We start from the raw sequence: 17935 nt of genomic DNA on the forward strand, positions 1-17935 counted from the left end.
AATACTGGATAAAACAACTAGCAGAAAACTAATAGGAAATAAAAAACGAGAACAAAAGCATAAAACAAGCCCACCAGATATTTTATAAAACATTCCATTAAACACCCGAATCCATTCAGCATATTATTCTCATGTGTGCTTGGAACATTCTGTCAAATAGACCATATGTTAAGCCATATGCTACTGCAGAGTGACATAAATTTAAAAGTATAGTTATAATAGTGCATGCTTTCTAACTGTAATACAATGAAATTAGAAATCAGTATTAGAAGAAGATGTGGCAAATTCCTTGGTAGAAATTAGCCAAGCATGGTGATACATGCCAGTAATTATAATAACTGGTACATAGCTAAAGACAGAAGGATCAGATTTTAAAGATAGCCTCTGCTACATAGTATGTTTGAGACCAGCCTGGGCTACATTAGACCTTACCTCAAAAAAAAGCAAACAACCAAATATATACATATATATCCATATGCATATATATATGTGCGTGTGTACATATATATGCATATATACAATTGATGAGTTTTATAACAGCCATTTAATATCTAATGATACAGAACAAAAATAAGAAAAATAAGGCTTAGAAAATGAATACCTGTAAGTGTTTTTCCTGCATTCAGAGGAGGAGCGATGACTCTGAAAAGTTTCTAAATTAATGGAAAAATAATCACCATCATTTCAAGGGATATTTTTAAATAATGAAGGATATTATGTTATTAATTATCTTTCTCTGACATTTCTTAGACATTTGCTATTAAGAGTAAATATAAAAACAGCATGTATGTGAATTAATGAGAAGGATCACTAAGGAAAATCCTTGTTATCCTATTTCTCACTAATAGAACCTATTTAATAAAAATAGGTCACATGAAGGGTTTAGCTGACATTATATCTTGTATTCATTTTTAAACATTCTTATTTATTTATTTGCAAGCAGAGAGAGATAAAAGAAAGACAGGGAATGGGTGCACCAAGGCTCCAGTCAGTGCAAACAAACTCCAGATGCAAGCACCATTTTGTGCATATGGCTTTATGTGGGTACTGGGGAATCAAACTTGGGTCATTAGGCTATGTGGGCAAGTGCCTTAACCACTGAGCCATTTCTCCAGTCTTATATCTTGTATTCTTAAAAGAACTTTATTCTTGCTGGGTGTGGTGGTGCACACCTTTAATCCCAGCACTCAGGAGGCAGAGGTAGAAGGATCACCATTAAGTTCGAGGCCACCCTGAGAATACAGCATGAATTCCAGGTCAGCCTGGGCTAGAGTGAGACCCTACCTCAAAAAACAAAAGCAAACAAACAAAGAACAACAGCAGCAAAAGTTTTATTCCTCAAAAAGAAATCAAACAAAGAAATTAATATCCAATCAAAGTGATAATAGCAATAACTTCAAAGTGAAAACATCCAAGTAATTAGTAGCCACAGGAAAGAGACATTACCAAAACATGACAAACAATATCCCCCAAATCCAGCTGCCATGAGTTTCCTAGAGCCATCTTTCTATTTGGCACAGAAAGTATATTTGTAGACAGCATCTCACTTTATGGCCTAGGCTAACTTGGACTCGCTGTAATCCTCCTGCCTCAGTCTCTTAGTACTGAGGTGACAGGTCTGAGCCACCATGCCCTGCATTCCTGTTTGGGAGAAGGCTGATTCTGAGCACCAGGAAGTGAAAAATGAGCCGTGTATAACCACCAAGAGGCGCAGGGCAGTGCAGCGCACATCTACAGTCCTGGCTAGTCTCAGTTACTCTGGGGCCAAAACATGGGATCCCAGGGGTTCAAGGCTACCCTACACATTGACTCTTGTATTATAAAAAAAAAAATAATAAAAAAAAAATCAATAGAACTTTACATACTCTTCTATTGAAGCCCTAACTGACTTTTCCACCTTTTTCTTAAGCAGGTACATAAACTTTTATTTCTGACTATTGTTAGAGGTACTCATTAGTGAGTGTTCCCTTATGAAAATGGACAGACGTCCCTCCTGTTACTTTGCATACTGCAGTCCCTTCCCCCATGGACCCTCTTATTGCCTGCCAACCATGGGGACTGAAGTTGTGAGAGGAAGAAGTTTTCCTCCCAACATAAGTCATTACTTTTTAAATAAATAAATAAATAAATATATGTGTGTATATGTGTGTGTGTGTGTGTGTATATATATATATGCATGTATAGATACATATATGTATATATATATATACACATACATACACACACACACACACACAAACGCACACACATATGAAAGAAAGAGATACAAGGTGTTACTTTGTATCTCAGAAGCAGTAAATCAAAACTTAAAAAAAAGGTTCAGAGGCGGTAGTCATCTCAAACTGATGACACTGTTTTTCATTCTGGAAAATCCAGACATTTTCAAGTCAGAAACCTCTTTAATGCAGACCTCTTCAGTACTAAAACAACTAAATGTTAAACACTGGGAAGGCTTTTTTTTCCCCCCCAGAGAGCTATAAAAGGAACCACAGGGTGTACTTAACCTCTCACCACTCAGATCTCCAAACAGCTGCCTAGTAACAAACACCAGGCTCCTGCTGAAAGTCTTGAACTTACTGACCATTTGAAACACAAAACAAGGTAAATTCAATAGCCCAGTATTTCACATAAGATGGACAGTTATCAGTGTAAACCAGACTCTAAGGAATAAAAACCACATAAAACAAAAATTTTAAAATGCCAAAATCTACCAACCATTTCTGTCAATGTAGAATGTATCAAATTAGAATTGGTTCTGAGATTTTATTTTGAGACACTGAAAAGAGCATTAATTCTTCCTAACTGTAGTCTAGTAGAGGCAGAGGGAATATTTTTGCAAGCAAGCAAGCTTGTAAGTAAGAAGTATTGGACACCTGGCTCTTCCTCGCTCTCCCTGAGGTAGGGTCTTTTCCAGGCTGGCCTAGAATTCTCTATATAGTCTCAGGGTGGCTTTGAACTCATGGTGATCCTCCTACCTCTGCCTCCCAAGTGCTGGGATTAAAGGCATGTGCCAACATGCCTGGTCAATACGTGGCTCTTCTGAGGTACATTAGCCACTACTGTAATTAAGCAGTGGATTGGGAAGGCAGTGCATCTAACTGTTGTCTCCTGATCTGGAGAATCAGAACAGCATCATGACTGCCAAAAAAATTTGACTCTGATAAAGGAGCCCATTAGCTATGAACAAATAATGACTTATTGCCCTTATTATATACAACAATTATATAAAATAAAATTCTTATACCTTTTGGAAAAGTTACTACAGCATAAAAGCTCTTAATATCTATCTACTGGCCCTGATATTTAAGTATCTATGTGTGCAGAGAAACCACAACCATAAAAAGCAATGACAGAAGATACGAAATTGAAGGTCACCAAGGCTGAGGGTATGCCTGAGTGGCAGAGCACACGTGTAACAAACAAGGGGTCCTGGTTCAATTTTCATCATTAGAAAAATAATAAAAATATAAAAGAAAGAAAATAACAAAATAAAGACCTCCCCACACTAAACTGGATATAAGGCTAATAAACTGGTAAGAAATGTAAGAATTATTGAGTGAAAATAAACTATTTAAAGCAATTTTAAAGTTAAAAAAAAAAAGACAGGGAAGGTGATTCACTGGTTAAAGGCACTTGCTAACGTAGCCTCCTGGTCTGGATTCAATTCCCCAGAATCTACATGAAGCTGGATGCAAACTGACATTTACTTGTGCTGGCAAAAGACCCTGGCATGTACACACACACACATGCCATGGTAAAAAATAAACAAATATTTTTAAGAAGAAAATTAATAGACAATACAAAATGTATCTTAAATTAGAAAGTATCATACCTCCATTGGACTAATAAATTCATTCATGCCTCTATTGTAGACATAGATCATGGCATCATATAAACGATTTTCCCAACACATGAGAACTACCTGTCAAAAAGGAACAGTCACTCGATCCATATAATTCAGTATAACACACCAATTATTTTCCTTAACACTTTAAGAATGGAGAAAATCTTGAATTCTCTTACCTCATTTTTCGTATCCTTTCACTGATAAAAACTGAAGGTTAAACATTCAAACACACTGGCTGAAAGTATTTATGGGCTCACTATTACTTTAAGTAGTATATAGCCATGCTTGAACATGCTTTAATTCTAATTTTATTTTTTTCTTACCATTCCCTTGTCAATCTTCATTTTACTTTTAATGAATGGTACAAATAGTTCAATAAATATTTATAAAATATTTAAGCTGGCACTAGGGTAGTGATGGGCAAATCCAGACCTAGGCCCTACCCTCCCAGAACTGCCAGTCATCTTGGACACCCACAAAAGAAGAGGGAAAAAAAAAAAGAGAGAGAGAGAAGCACAAAATCCTTTGCGTAAAGACTTGATGAAGAGAGTCAGCTACACAAACGTGTTATTTACAATTAGGATAAGCATTATAAAGAACCTGGTTTGGTCTTCAGCATTTAGAAAGTCCTCCAGAGGGAGCACCATGGGGGCCAGGGCGTAAAGAACGGCTGCATGGGAGCCGTAAGCCTACGTGGGATGAGAGAAGTCTTGTTCACTCCATGGCTCACCAGGCTAGCTGGCCTGTGAACTTCCAGGAAACTGTGCCTCCACTTCCCACGCGTGGTAAACATGCTGATATTGCAGAAGCCTGCCCCAGCTTCTGACTTTTGTGTTGGTTCTGGGGATCTGAAGTCATGGACTCTCATGTGCACAGCAAGTGCTTTATCCACTGAGCCATCTCCCAGCCCTTCTCTATCCTCTCGTCAGTGGAGGGGACTGTACATTTACACCGCTCTCACAAGGACAAAATGTAGAGTACGCTACAACTAGTCCTTTGTTTCCTTTCCTGTGTATTTTCTCCAAAAATTTCTTTCTTTTTTATAAGAGAGAGAGAGAGAAGAGGCATGCCAGGGCCTCTAGCCACTGAAAACAATCTCCAGATGCATGCGCCTCCTTGTGCACACGTGCAACATTGCGCATTTGTGTCACTGTGCATCTAGGTCACATGGGTCCTGGAGAGTTGAACATGAGTTCTTAGGCTTCACAAGTAAGCGCCTTAACAGCCAAGCCATCTCTCCAGCCTGCCTCTCATTTTCTTGAAACATGTCAAACTCCTTTCCACTGAATGCACTTTATTATAGCAGGCCTCTGTCTGTACAGTCTCAATACAGTGCTGAGATGCCTCTAGTAAAAGCAAGGCTGAGACATTATTATTATGATGTTAAACAAATGGAAAAGCAACCCAGACAAGGTTTCCACAGAGCTGCTGTGACTGGAAAGAGCTGAGAGTGGGAACCTGGGGAAAGGATGGGATGAAAGCTCAACACATGGATGAAAACACGACAGGAAGACTTTTTTATTTTTAACACAAGAAAGACCAGGACATATGGACACTGTTTAGAAAGCTAAAAATGTTGGGAAGGGCTAAAAATTTATACTATGTGTGATACTCACATAAAACTAGATGGATAAAATGCTCTCAACACACTGAACTATTGTTAGGCTCAACAGGTTATGCCAAATTTCCTATATGATAGCAAAGCATACATAAAAAAGGACATAGCTTTATTTTGTCCATTCACAGCCTTTCATATAGGGCTTTCAGGAAGAAAACAATAACTATATCTTCAAACCCTTCATTTCCATGTGATTTCTATATTAAAAAAAAAAAAGTCGGGTTCTTCTAAGATCTTTGTTAATTGCTTGTATTTAGCTCAGGACAGCTACAATCAGCGAAGGGGCCGTGTTCATTCTGTAAGTCAGCAGACTCTGAGCTCACCTGCTGAATGTCCAGGCTGGTGATGTCCATGTGCACAATGAGGGCTTCCACATTTTCCATCAACTTTTTATCTTGGAAATGAACAATCAAGTCTTTCATGACCTGGGGTGTAATCCCCACCAATTTATCACTTAAAATATATGGCTCAAGGCACTCCAAAAACACTCCTTTAGCCACTGAATTCTCACTCAATTTGTCATATATTTGACCAAATAAGAGATCCCTAAGATAGGAAGAGAAAACAATTTTAGGAACATTCCAAGCATCCACTAAACTTATTCTAAGTATATCACATCTCTTTTCCCTTATTTCAGTTTATTCATCAATTTATTTAAAACAATAACAACATTTGCATTCAACTTTATTTTGTGAAACTACATTAAGTTAAATCTTCCTAATATGTCTTACACAGAAGAGACACTGTCAAGTATAGTTATGCATATCTGAAAGTCCAACATTCAGAAAGCTGATGCCCCAAAGGACTCTGAGTTCTAAGCCAACCCAAGCTATACATTGAAACTCTCGCAAGACAGATGGAAGTTGATCAAGCTTGCTGAAAGGTACACAGGGAACAGTGGTCAGAATTGAAAACAAGGGCCTGGGAGGATGGCTCAGTGGCTATGAGCACGTGCATGAGAACCTGAGTTTGATCAGCATGGACAATGAAAAGCCAGGAGTGGGCATGCACACCTGTAACGCCAGCACTGAGAAGGGCAGAGACAGAAGAATTACTGGGAATTGCTGGTGAGCCAGTCTAACCCTTCCCCGCAAGAATGGGCATTAGCTTTCAGTGGGAGACCCTGTCTTGAAGAAATAAGGAAGTGATAGAAGACACCCAATGTCCTTTGGCTTTTCATAATCACTACTTCACTCTCTATGAGGTCAACTTTTTTAGCCCTTACATATAACTGGGAAATGCAAGATTGTTTCACTTACATGTCCTACAGACTCGGCCATATTGCCACACTGTTTTATGCTGATTACTGTTTCATTGCGCATATACACGTTTACTTTATCCATTCATCTTCTGATGGACTTTAAATGATGCCATAAAGCCCTCTAGTAAAGGGAGTGCAGATTTCTCTTTAATACACTGAGTTCCTTCCCTTGGGACATATATCAAATAGAGAAATTCCTGGATCAAAGGGAAGGTAATTCTATTTCTAGAGTTGTCTTGAGGATGTTGTTTCCGTGTGTGTGTGTGTGTGTGTGTGTGTGTTATGCATGCATATGTATATACATGTTTATATGCATATTTCTAGAAGAATCATTATATTGTTTTCCAGTCTGGCTGTCCTAATTTACATTCCTACCCACAATATCCTGCTTTCTTTTGAAAATACTCATTTTGTTTAACTCACAGTTCTTCAGTATACGAAGACATTGCTTAACTATTCCTATAGTGTAGGTATGCCTCTTATTTCCAATATTTTGAGTGATTCACCATGAAACTCTGCTTTTGTAGCCTTTTTTATTTTGGAGGCACAATACTTAGCCATGGGAATTTCAGAAATTTGCCTGTGGGCTTGGGGTGCAGCTCAGTGGTGGAGGGTTTGCCTAGCGAGTAGGAGCCCTGGATTTGATACCCAGCACTGCAAAAGAGGAGGGGAAGATGAGAGAAATTCTGTGCACTTGAAATGTACCTCACTAAACTATCCTCAAACAGTATCATAGCACCAATTTACAATGTAGCCAACAATATATTATCACGTGAGAATACTGAGATGCTTTTCCCTGATAAGTAAAAATTAAATAAGATCATTGGCTTACATCCTGTTAACTTGAACAAAATATTTTCTATGTTTTCCTTTATAAACATTATATTGTTCACTTATTCACTCATTTTTATTATCTTATATCATTTGCCATTACCTTATATCATTCACTAATTCATTCTATATTTAATATATATAAAAATTAGGCTAATTAAATTTATTTGTTTGGATCATTAATTTACTTTCCTAAGTGTATAATATCTTTAAATATCTATCATGTCAGTTATAGAAAATAGCAGATGGTTTGTTTATCTAAAGATGTGGTCTTTCATCACAAGTTCCAAAATGGTCAAAGAAGTTCTTGAAAGAAATGTGATGGGGTTTGTCGCATATGAAATCCTGGAAGGGGTCAGGTGGTAACAGTCTGGTTACAATTACCTCAAAATAGTAGACAGGCATATTGCCATATTATGTTACTAATTATACTATACATGCTATCTATTATATCCCTCATAGTAAAAGGCAGCATTTGTAAGACCCTGGGAGAAAAGCCACAGTTGCTTCTTTCTCTCTTAAATGCACAAGTACATTTTTTCCCTCTGCTTAACATGTATCAGTGTTCTCTCATGCTCATTTTATGTGAGTCAATAGTTCTTCACTTTTTGTGATTACCAATTACTGGCCAAGCAAAAGAAACCAAGATTAAAGAAATTTTACTGTAAGAAAAAAAACAATAAATTTATTTTCATGAATTCACAGAAAATGTCCTATTTGCTAGCCCTTGCAGTCTACAAATATTGCTAAAAACAATATATTAGGAAAGATAATTAGATATTGTATTTCACTTCAAGAAGCCTTGGGGAAATTAAAGAAAACTAAAAATTTAGTAAACAGAACAAAAAACTTGACACATAAGACATTTCTGTAACAAAGAGCAGCATGTAATACTGTTAAGATTAAAAGCAAGGGCTGTAGAAATGGCTTAGCAATTAAGGTACTTGAAGCCTAAGGACTCATGTTTGACTCTCCAGGTCTCACATAAGCCAGACGCATAGTGACGCAAGCATACAATATTATGCACATAATGCATGCACCTGGATTTAAATTGCATTGGCTGGAGGGCCAGGCTCACTACCAATTCTCTCTCTCTCTCTTTCTGCCTCTCTCAAATAAAATAAAATATTACGAGCATGACGACACATTTCTTTCCTAACCCATCAGAGGACATGACAGAGCAAGAAAAATCAGATTTTGCAATGCCTACCTATATCTCTACCTCAAAATAAAAGCACACAAGATTCTACAGCATACTCTTGGCAATCTAGGGCATCAGGAAAGGGAGAAGAGTGACAAGTGCACACAAAAAGCCTTTGGCTCTCATTTCTTTCTATATTTAGGCACTCTTCTCTAGGGCCCTGACTTTGTTTCCTAGATGGACTGTTTTAATGGTGCCTAGGGAACTGACCATTTTAAACTTTTTAATTATGGCAACTCTGAAAAGTTATTAGTATTCTTTATGCTTGAGAGAGAGAGAATGAGCATGCCACTGCAAATGAACTCCAGACACATGTGCCACCTTGTGTATCTGGCTTATGTTCTGGGGAATTGAACCTGGGTCCTTAAGCTTCACAGGCAAGTACTTTAACTGCTAAGCCATCTCTCCAGCCCCTAAAAAGTTATTTTTAAAAACCCTTTTCTATTTAAGATGATTATACTGAAGTATTCAATTAAACATTATATTTTTACATCTAATAAGTCTTTAATTATTGAAATAGAAGAAACTAACAGATGGCCTAGAAACACACAAAAACTCAAACTTAATCAAATGGCTGATTCTAACCAGCCCCTAAGCTCAGGCCCATATACATTAGATGTTAACAATCTAATGACAACTCAAAGCCAGATGGTAAGAAACAAGCAACTGCAAAGACTCACATCTAGAATAAAAGAGGGACAGCTGACCAAGGCTTAGCTTCACAGCCTCCAGCTTTCTTACACAGATGAGTGTGGCGCTGGCCCATCTGCCATTACTGGAATCTAAACAGCAGGAGTGGGGAAAGACACCAAGCAAAGAGAGAAAGAACCAAGCTGAACTTCTGCCAAGCCGCCACTGTGTGTGCTACACACTCGTCTTCCGACTGGAAACAAGACTGAGAAACAAGAAAGCCATGCTCTTTGTGTCACAGTCCAGAAGAGACGCCCAGGCCCGCGATCTGGCAGTGTGTATCCAGAAGAGGAGGAGGGGAGGGAAGAACTACAAGAAGAACCGGAATATTCTATGACGGTGGGCATTTCTGGGGATTCTCCAAAGACAAATACTGTATTTGCTCTGGTACAGCCCAGGAGAAAACAAACTAAGTAATAGGAGGGGGGGGGGAACAGTGAAAATCAACTCCCACCAAATCAGAGAGCCCCCAACACCTCAGCACTGAAGCAGACCAAAAACGAACCCAACATGGCTCAGGGAAATTTTGCGGAAGAGGGGGCGGAAAGAATGTCAGAGCCACATGTTGGGTCATGATATGCAGAGACATTTATCCTACCCATAACTGTGGGCTAACTCCACAACGCACGACCCATATACATCAATAAGGAGAGGCCAATGGGGAGGGGGTAGGTCACGTATGAGCCTAATAATGGTACCAAACTGCCTGTATTTGCTGAATACAAAACTAATTAATAAAAAATTAAAAAAAGAAGATGATTAAAACAAAAAGATAACAACTATTCTAATTTGGTAAAAACCTAGGTAAGATTTTTATCGTCTGTTACATGCTGCAATTTAGAAAACACTGCTTTCTCAGCCAGCTAATATGCTAAAGTCGTGGAATATTCTCAAATCACATATGCAAGAAATGTTTATCTATAAAATAGTTTGGAATAATAAAATATTTCTGGAAGAAACTATTTTTCCTTTTACTACACATCATTCATTTTACAAGTGTTAGGGACATTCTGACTTTGTCACTGTAAGAGCACTCAAGTGTTCAAGATAATGGTCACAAATCACTCAGCAAACCAGCAATATTTTGTTAATTCAGCCATAAAATACTGAAGAGGGGCTTGGCACCAGTACCAGCTTGTTTAGAATGAGAAGGCATATCTTACTATAAATAAAATTCAGTTTTTCAGGTACCTCATGTCATCACATTCATAATTAATTCAATTTGAAGATTACAGTTGACCACAGTTCATTTTTATTTTTTAAAGCTAAGCTTTTTTTAAAAGTCTTCATATTTTATTTATTTGAGAGGGAGGGAGAAAGGGAGGGAGAGAGAGAGAGAATGGGTGCACCAGGGCCTCAAGCCACTGCAAAATGAACTCCAGATGCATGTGCTCCTTGAGCATCTAGTCTACATGGGTCCTGGGGAATTGAACTGGGGTCCTTTGGCTTTGTAGGCAAATGCCTTCACTGCTAAGCCATCTCTCCAGCCCTGACCACAGTACTTAATAACATTAAAAACACCTCAACCTATATTTCCTCATCTGCAAACACAGATGACATTACTTCTTTGAAATATGAGGGTTAAAACATGAATCAAAACATGTACAACTAACTGCTGTATGGCATTTTTCCTCCAAGCATGATGTCACCCTGGAAGAGAGATGGCTTTGGCCAGTAGCCATAGCAACTTTGGAGCAGAACAATAATGTGATAGCCAGCTATTGACACTCCCTAGTAGAGGGAAGAGTGGAAGGTTCCTAGACCCTTACCTGGGATTCCAGCTATGGCTCCCTACTTCCCTCCCCCTAGTTGCAAGAGAACTTGAGAGATGCTAGAGAAGGTAGGAAATGAAAGGTTAACTGTAAGGGAGACTCCACGATGTAGTTTCTGTGAGGCTGCCATCCAGGACCAAGTAGGACTCTGGAGTGATGCAGCCACCTTTGAGTGACCCACCCTCTTATAAGTAACCCCTCACTTCACTCTGAAAGTAATCCCAATAATCACATTGGTTCATCAAAATTGGATTGTTAACTGTTCCTTGTTCTGTCTCCTGAGTTTTATCTGAGGTGAAAAGGCATGTATTTGTCTCTTCACAGAGAAAAAGTTTCACACACATTAACCCATAAATTATTGAGGTTGCTTTTAAAAAATACAAGGTATGTAAAATAATAAGGAAGTAAGTGTTAATATGAGGTAAGGAGAACACTAGATTTTAAAAAGATAGGGTGATATATAAATACATATATCATGACACTTTGTCTTCTAAAAAGCAATGATTCACCATACAATTCACCCTGCCTCTGCTAAAAGTAAAGTAGCTGGTTCAGTGAATACAAAGGTATTTCTGGCCTATACACCTAAAAGAAATTTTCCCTTTAGATTCTTATAAAAAGACAATGTATAATATAACTGCAACCCAGTACATTTCACAAACTATGCAAAACATGACAGCTAAACCACTGAAATAAATTTAAGCCACAAAGAAGCAGAAGCTACAGTTATCCATGATGTAATAAAAGGTCTGGCATGGCAAATAACTGCCCTCTTGATAATCTTTGCTGATATTTTCAAAGTTGCTCCAATCATGCTGGAATAAAGCTACCAAAACAGATGTGTATTCACAAGTCAAGTCAGTGTTATATAAGGTTGTAGGCCCCAGCTGGGGCCCAAGCACTATCAGTGTGAATTTTGACAATTTACTTAATCACATTCTGCCTATGGAACTTCCTCTATAAAATGGGGAATACCTATGTTATTGTTATAAAAATCAGATAAGGTGCTACAAAAAATAGAGAAAATAATGTATAGGGCTGTGGTGGTTTGATTCAGGTGTCCTCCATAAACTTAGGTGTTCTGAATGCTAGGTTCCCAGCTGATGGAGATTTGGGAATTAATGTCTCCTGGAGGGAGTTTATTGTTGGGGGCTGGCTTATGGGCTTTATAGCCAGTTTCCCCATGCCAGTGTTTGGCACACCCTCCTGTTGCTGTGGTCCATCTTATGTTGGCCAGGGGGTGATGTCCACCTTCTGCTCATGCCATCGTTTTCCCCTGCCATCGTGAAGCTTCCCCTCGAGCCTGTAAGCCAAAATAAAACTCTTTTTCCCAGAAGCTGCTCTTGGTTGGGTGATTTCTACCAGCAATGCGAACCGGACTGCAACAAGGGCTTAGAACAAGACCTGGCTAATATTATGTGTGAAAAAATGAACTATCACATGTTGGTTAGTTTACAGTTATGATTTACACCAACAAAAATCTCTCTCTATATATATATGTATATATATATATATATATATATATATATATATATATATGTATGTATGTATGTTTATATGTATTACTATACAACTTTGTATTTTAAATATTACTAAGTAGTATTGATAGATACTTAGGGAAATATACTCAAAAGAACACAGATGCCAACCTGACCTGGGGAGACTAAAAAAAAAAAAACTAGAGACTAGAATGTTAATCTGATTCATTGTGTCCATCAGGAGCAGTGTCCTGGTTCTTTTTCAGCTTTTCCAAGAACTTTTTGCCTCCTGGCAGAACTTGCAAGCGAGTGTCATTAAGTGCTGAGCCATTTCCTCAGTAGCCCTCACTCAATCACCTTTCTGAGTCGGCGCTCTCTTCCCTGGCCCACCAGTCAAGGTGCTCCATACACATTTGAACTTGGCAATGAGGTGCACTCCAGTTGGATGCCTAATTTCTATCTCTAAGTTTCTAAGAAGACACTATCCAAGTATCCATGTGGCTGCCTGTTCAAGAGGCCTCTCAGCTTGAGAGATTTTCTGCTATCATAACCACCTCTCCTTTGTGTCTACTGTGCCTCTATTAATTTGTTGCTAATCATAAGAACTCGAAAGCCACTAGTTTGGGGAGTTGTAAGCCCATCCAGGGCCCAGAGGGTCTTCATGGCTGTCAACTCCCATAACAGTATTGCCCTTTTGTTATGTTCTTCACCCCATTATTATGGCAAACACATATACAGATGATAAACCCATAAGCATCTGTTTCAGAAAAAATAATTTCACTAGATGAAGGGACTGAAAAAGTATCACAGAATCAGATTTCTATGAATTAAAGAAAAACCTACCCAGTCAAATTTATTGAATACATAAGCATGACACTGGGTTCAAAATAATTCAATCTGACAGGCAATGCATACTCACTTTCGCTGCAGCAAAAGGCAGTAATCAACTATGACGGGCACCATATCCTGTAGGAGAAGCATAAAGAAAGCCATCAGCCCACACCCTTGTCTATGACCCACTGGGAATAGGATTGCGTAAGAGGCTGTGTGATTATTGTGATGATGTAACTTTGAACCATACAGTGGGCCAAACATTGAAAATATATAAACACTTTGACCCAGTAAATCTATTTCTGGCAATTTATTTTAAATACATTTAAGGTAAAAAAAAATTATATACTTAGGTGTTTACTACAGCTCTGTAACAGAAGCACAAGGAGAGGAAAAGGAGGAAACGAGACAGAGAAACAGAATCAAATTCAATATATAACATGGGAAAATAGTCAAAGTCTGCTATTTAAACAAAGCATTATGCATATACTATCAGTTTATAAAGAGTTTATAATGACATTACAACAACAGGTAAAGATATGCATTTATCGTAAAACTTTGTAAAGAAAGTTTTCAAAGGACATGTCTAATTTATGACACAATTAGTCCTCTTGTTTCAAGGTAATGAAGATCACCCATATTTTTGTCATAGTCTACCAAAACAGCTGTCTTGTAGTTCATTTAACTTCTCAGTTTCATAATATTTCAAAGTCCTTAAATTCAACACATATGTAACACATACCAGGTAAATGGCAACCCATAATTTTGGTCTTCTTCAAAAGAAATAATTGGGGAAAGAAATAGTAGCTTATTATGACTAGAAATTGTCAGTAACCAAGCATCAGTATTGTTTCATTTTCTGCTGGCTATGGAAGCTGGTTTCCATTTTAAAATTCTAGGTCTAGATTATGCATTTCATTATCCAAAATTCTTGGGACCAAAAGTATTTTGGACTTTGGATTTTTTTTTTTTTTTTTCAGATGAAGTCTCTGTAAGGAGGTGTTTGGGGATTGGGACCCAAGGCTAAGCACAGAATTTCTTTGCTTTCATACACATATGGTTTGGAGGTCATGATTTATAATATTTTTAGTGGGCATGCAGCTTGGACTAAACCCATGCCACATGAGGCCAGGTAAGGAGATTCCCACTAAGGGCATCACATCAGAGTTTCAGACTTTGGAGCACTTCAAATTTGAGATATTCAATCTATAGTCATCTGAAACATCTAGGATGGAATTCAAATTTTTTATTCACCAGACAGAACAATATATATGAATAGAACTTTCCAGAAACAAGAGAAAACAATTCAATGACACACTAAATGCTGAGGCAGAGCAGCATTTAGAAAACAGTCACAGGATGGGGAAAACATCAACTCCGGGAGAAGGGCACAGGGTCACGGTTATCTAATGGGGTACAGCACTTCAAAAGGGAAGGAGTGGGGCTGGAGAGATGGCTTAGCGGTTAAGCGCTTGCCTGTGAAGCCTAAGGACCCCGGTTCGAGGCTCGCTTCCCCAGGTCCCACGTTAGCCAGATGCACAAGGGGGCGCACGCGTCTGGAGTTCGTTTGCAGAGGCTGGAAGCCCTGGCGCGCCCATTCTCTCTCTCTCCCTCTATCTGTCTTTCTCTCTGTGTCTGTTGCTCTCAAATAACTAAGTAAATAAAAATTAAAAAAAAAAGGGAAGGAGTGTTCATCACTGGTCAACATACACTGAAAATGAGTAAGATCTGAAAGAAATATTTATTGGGCTCAGCAATTGGATAATATTAGCATCCCTAGTGAGAAGGTGCTTCATCTTTCTGATTAGATAAGAGCCCAGTGATGGGTAGAATCAAGCCTGCAGAAAATTGAGTGGTAAGGAATATACTTGGATGGGGAAGGAGAGGAGAGAGAAAGGGTGAAAAGAGAAAGGCAAGGAAGGGAAAGGAGAAGGAAAGAAAGAAGGAGAAAGGAGGAGCTTTTAGTAGCTACCTACTCTCTGGCATGACCTCTTAACACAAAAATATGCCTACAGCTGCAATAATGGCCTTCAATGATCTGATTCTCATGAAAACTACATGGAGCTCAAAGAAGAATTTGGTAACAATTCACATAAGGCTTCATTAGGATCTTTATGTGTATGGTGTATGTGCATTTTTACATACATGTTTGTGGGAGGGTGCACATGTGTATGCACATGTGGGGAAGCTGAAAGTCAATGCTGTGTGTCTTTGTTTATTTGTTTGACAGAGAAAGGAGAAAGAGAAAGAGAAAGAGAGAATGGGCGTGCCAGGGCCTCCAGCCACTGCAAATGAACTCCAAACACATGCTCATCCTTGTGCATCTGGCTAATGTGGGTCCTAGGGAATCGAACCTGGTCCTTTGGCTTTGTAGGCAAACACCTTAACCACTAAGCCATCTCTCCAGCCCTACTGTGTGTCTTATTTGATCACTCTCTACCCTATTCTCTCAGGCAAGCTCTCTCACAATTTAGTCAGATGAGCTAGCTAGTGGGCCCCAGGGGTTCCTTGTTTCTGCCTCTTCGGGGCTGGGATTATAAGTGCACCACCACACCTGGCAGTTATGTGGGTAATGGGGATCTAAACTCGGCCCTCACACAAGGCAGGCGCTTTATCAACAACGCCATCTTCCCAGTCCATTAAGAGCTTGAGGGTTGTTTATCAAATTCTTTTAGTGTGTTAGCAGTTGCAACACATATGCCCAGAACCCTAGCTAATATTTTTTTGGGTGTTATATACCTGTAATCTATCTTGTTCAATTCTTATAACATGCTTGAGAGGCAGTTTTGTTTGTTCATCCCATTTTATATATGCATAAATGAATAAAGAGGATGAGCAACTTGTTTAATATTGCAGAACCAGTAAACAGTCAATGTTCACACTGTCTCATATGAAAATGTCTCATATTATGCCTTTCCCTTAAGGTACAAAGTAAGCAAATAATTACATCTTTATATAAAAATTGAAACATACGGGCTGCAGAGATGGCTTAGCAGCTAAGCGCTTGCCTGTGAAGCCTAAGGACCCCGGTTCGAGGCTCGGTTCCCCAGGTCCCACGTTAGCCAGATGCACAAGGGGGCGCACGCGTCTGGAGTTCGTTTGCAGAGGCTGGAAGCCCTGGCGCGCCCATTCTCTCTCTCTCCCTCTATCTGTCTTTCTCTCTGTGTCTGTCGCTCTCAAATAAATAAACAAATAATTTAAAAAAAAATTGAAACATACACGACTATAGGTGAATAAAATAACTCAAAATTCTGCTGCCACCATTAATTAGCCAGCCTCTGAGTTTGAGATCACTGTGAACAATCAACATTAATCAATCACTCAACTATGTTTACCATGGTTAGCCTAAAATTCATTAATTTATATTTTTATTTTTATATACTACATTATTTTGCAAAAACTCATAAATTATTTAGTCCTCTTTGTTTCAAACAGAACTAGCTAGGTGACCACACATTGGTCTGAGGTTATTATGGAAAAGCTGTGAGAGGAAGTGCAGTGCAGTGAAATGCAGTGTAGTGTGGTGAAGTAGAGTGTGGTATGGCACAGTGTGGCATGGTGTAGTGCGGTGCAGAGCAGTGCAGTGCAGCGCGGTGTAGTGCACTGTGATATATTCTGGTATGATGCAGTGTGGCATAGTGCAGTGTGGTGTAGTGTGGTGCTGTGCAGTGCAGTGCAGTGCAGTGTTGTGTGGTACGGTGCAGTATGGTATGGTACAGTGCAGCGTGTTGTGGACGGTACAGTGTGGTGTGGTACAGTGCAGTGTGGTGTGGACGGTACAGTGTGGTGTGGTAGAGTGCAGTGTGGTGTGGACGGTACAGTGTGGTGTGGTGTAGTGCAGTGTGGTGTGGACGGTACAGTGTGGTGTGGCGTAGTGCAGTGTGGTGTGGACGGTACAGTGTGGTGTGGCACAGTGCGGCGTGGTGTGGACGGTACAGTGTGGTGTGGCACAGTGCGGCGTGGTGTGGACGGTACAGTGTGGTGTGGTACAGTGCGGCGTGGTGTGGACGGTACAGTGTGGTGTGGTACAGTGCGGCGTGGTGTGGACGGTACAGTGTGGTGTGGTACAGTGCGGCGTGGTGTGGACGGTACAGTGTGGTGTGGTACAGTGCAGTGTGGACGGTACAGTGTGGTGTGGTACAGTGCAGTGTGGTGTGGACGGTACAGTGTGGTGTGGTACAGTGCGGCGTGGTGTGGACGGTACAGTGTGGTGTGGCACAGTGCGGCGTGGTGCGGACGGTACAGTGTGGTGTGGCACAGTGTGGCATGGTGTGGACGGTACAGTGTGGTGTGGCACAGTGCGGCGTGGTGTGGACGTACAGTGTGGTGTGGCACAGTGCGGCATGGTTTGGACGGTACAGTGTGGTGTGGCGCAGTGCAGTGTGGTGTGGAGGGTACAGTGTGGT

At 39.6% G+C, this 17935-nt stretch overlaps 1 protein-coding gene across 2 annotated transcripts in view; it reads right to left on the bottom strand.

Annotated features, from left to right (window-relative positions):
* Vps8 (VPS8 subunit of CORVET complex) overlaps positions 1-17935 on the bottom strand; it is a 252603-nt gene that overhangs the window by 131102 nt on the left and 103566 nt on the right. For both annotated transcript variants that reach the window (XM_004654317.2, XM_004654316.2), the window contains 4 exons: positions 13618-13664; positions 5789-6011; positions 3833-3922; positions 602-653 (listed from right to left, as the gene is read on the bottom strand). In XM_004654317.2, the coding sequence (XP_004654374.1) occupies positions 602-653; positions 3833-3922; positions 5789-6011; positions 13618-13664 (412 nt within the window). The remainder of the gene's footprint in view (positions 1-601; positions 654-3832; positions 3923-5788; positions 6012-13617; positions 13665-17935) is intronic.

The sequence above is a fragment of the Jaculus jaculus genome, chromosome 5 (assembly GCF_020740685.1).
Source record: "Jaculus jaculus isolate mJacJac1 chromosome 5, mJacJac1.mat.Y.cur, whole genome shotgun sequence".
NCBI classification, from domain to species: domain Eukaryota; kingdom Metazoa; phylum Chordata; class Mammalia; order Rodentia; family Dipodidae; genus Jaculus; species Jaculus jaculus.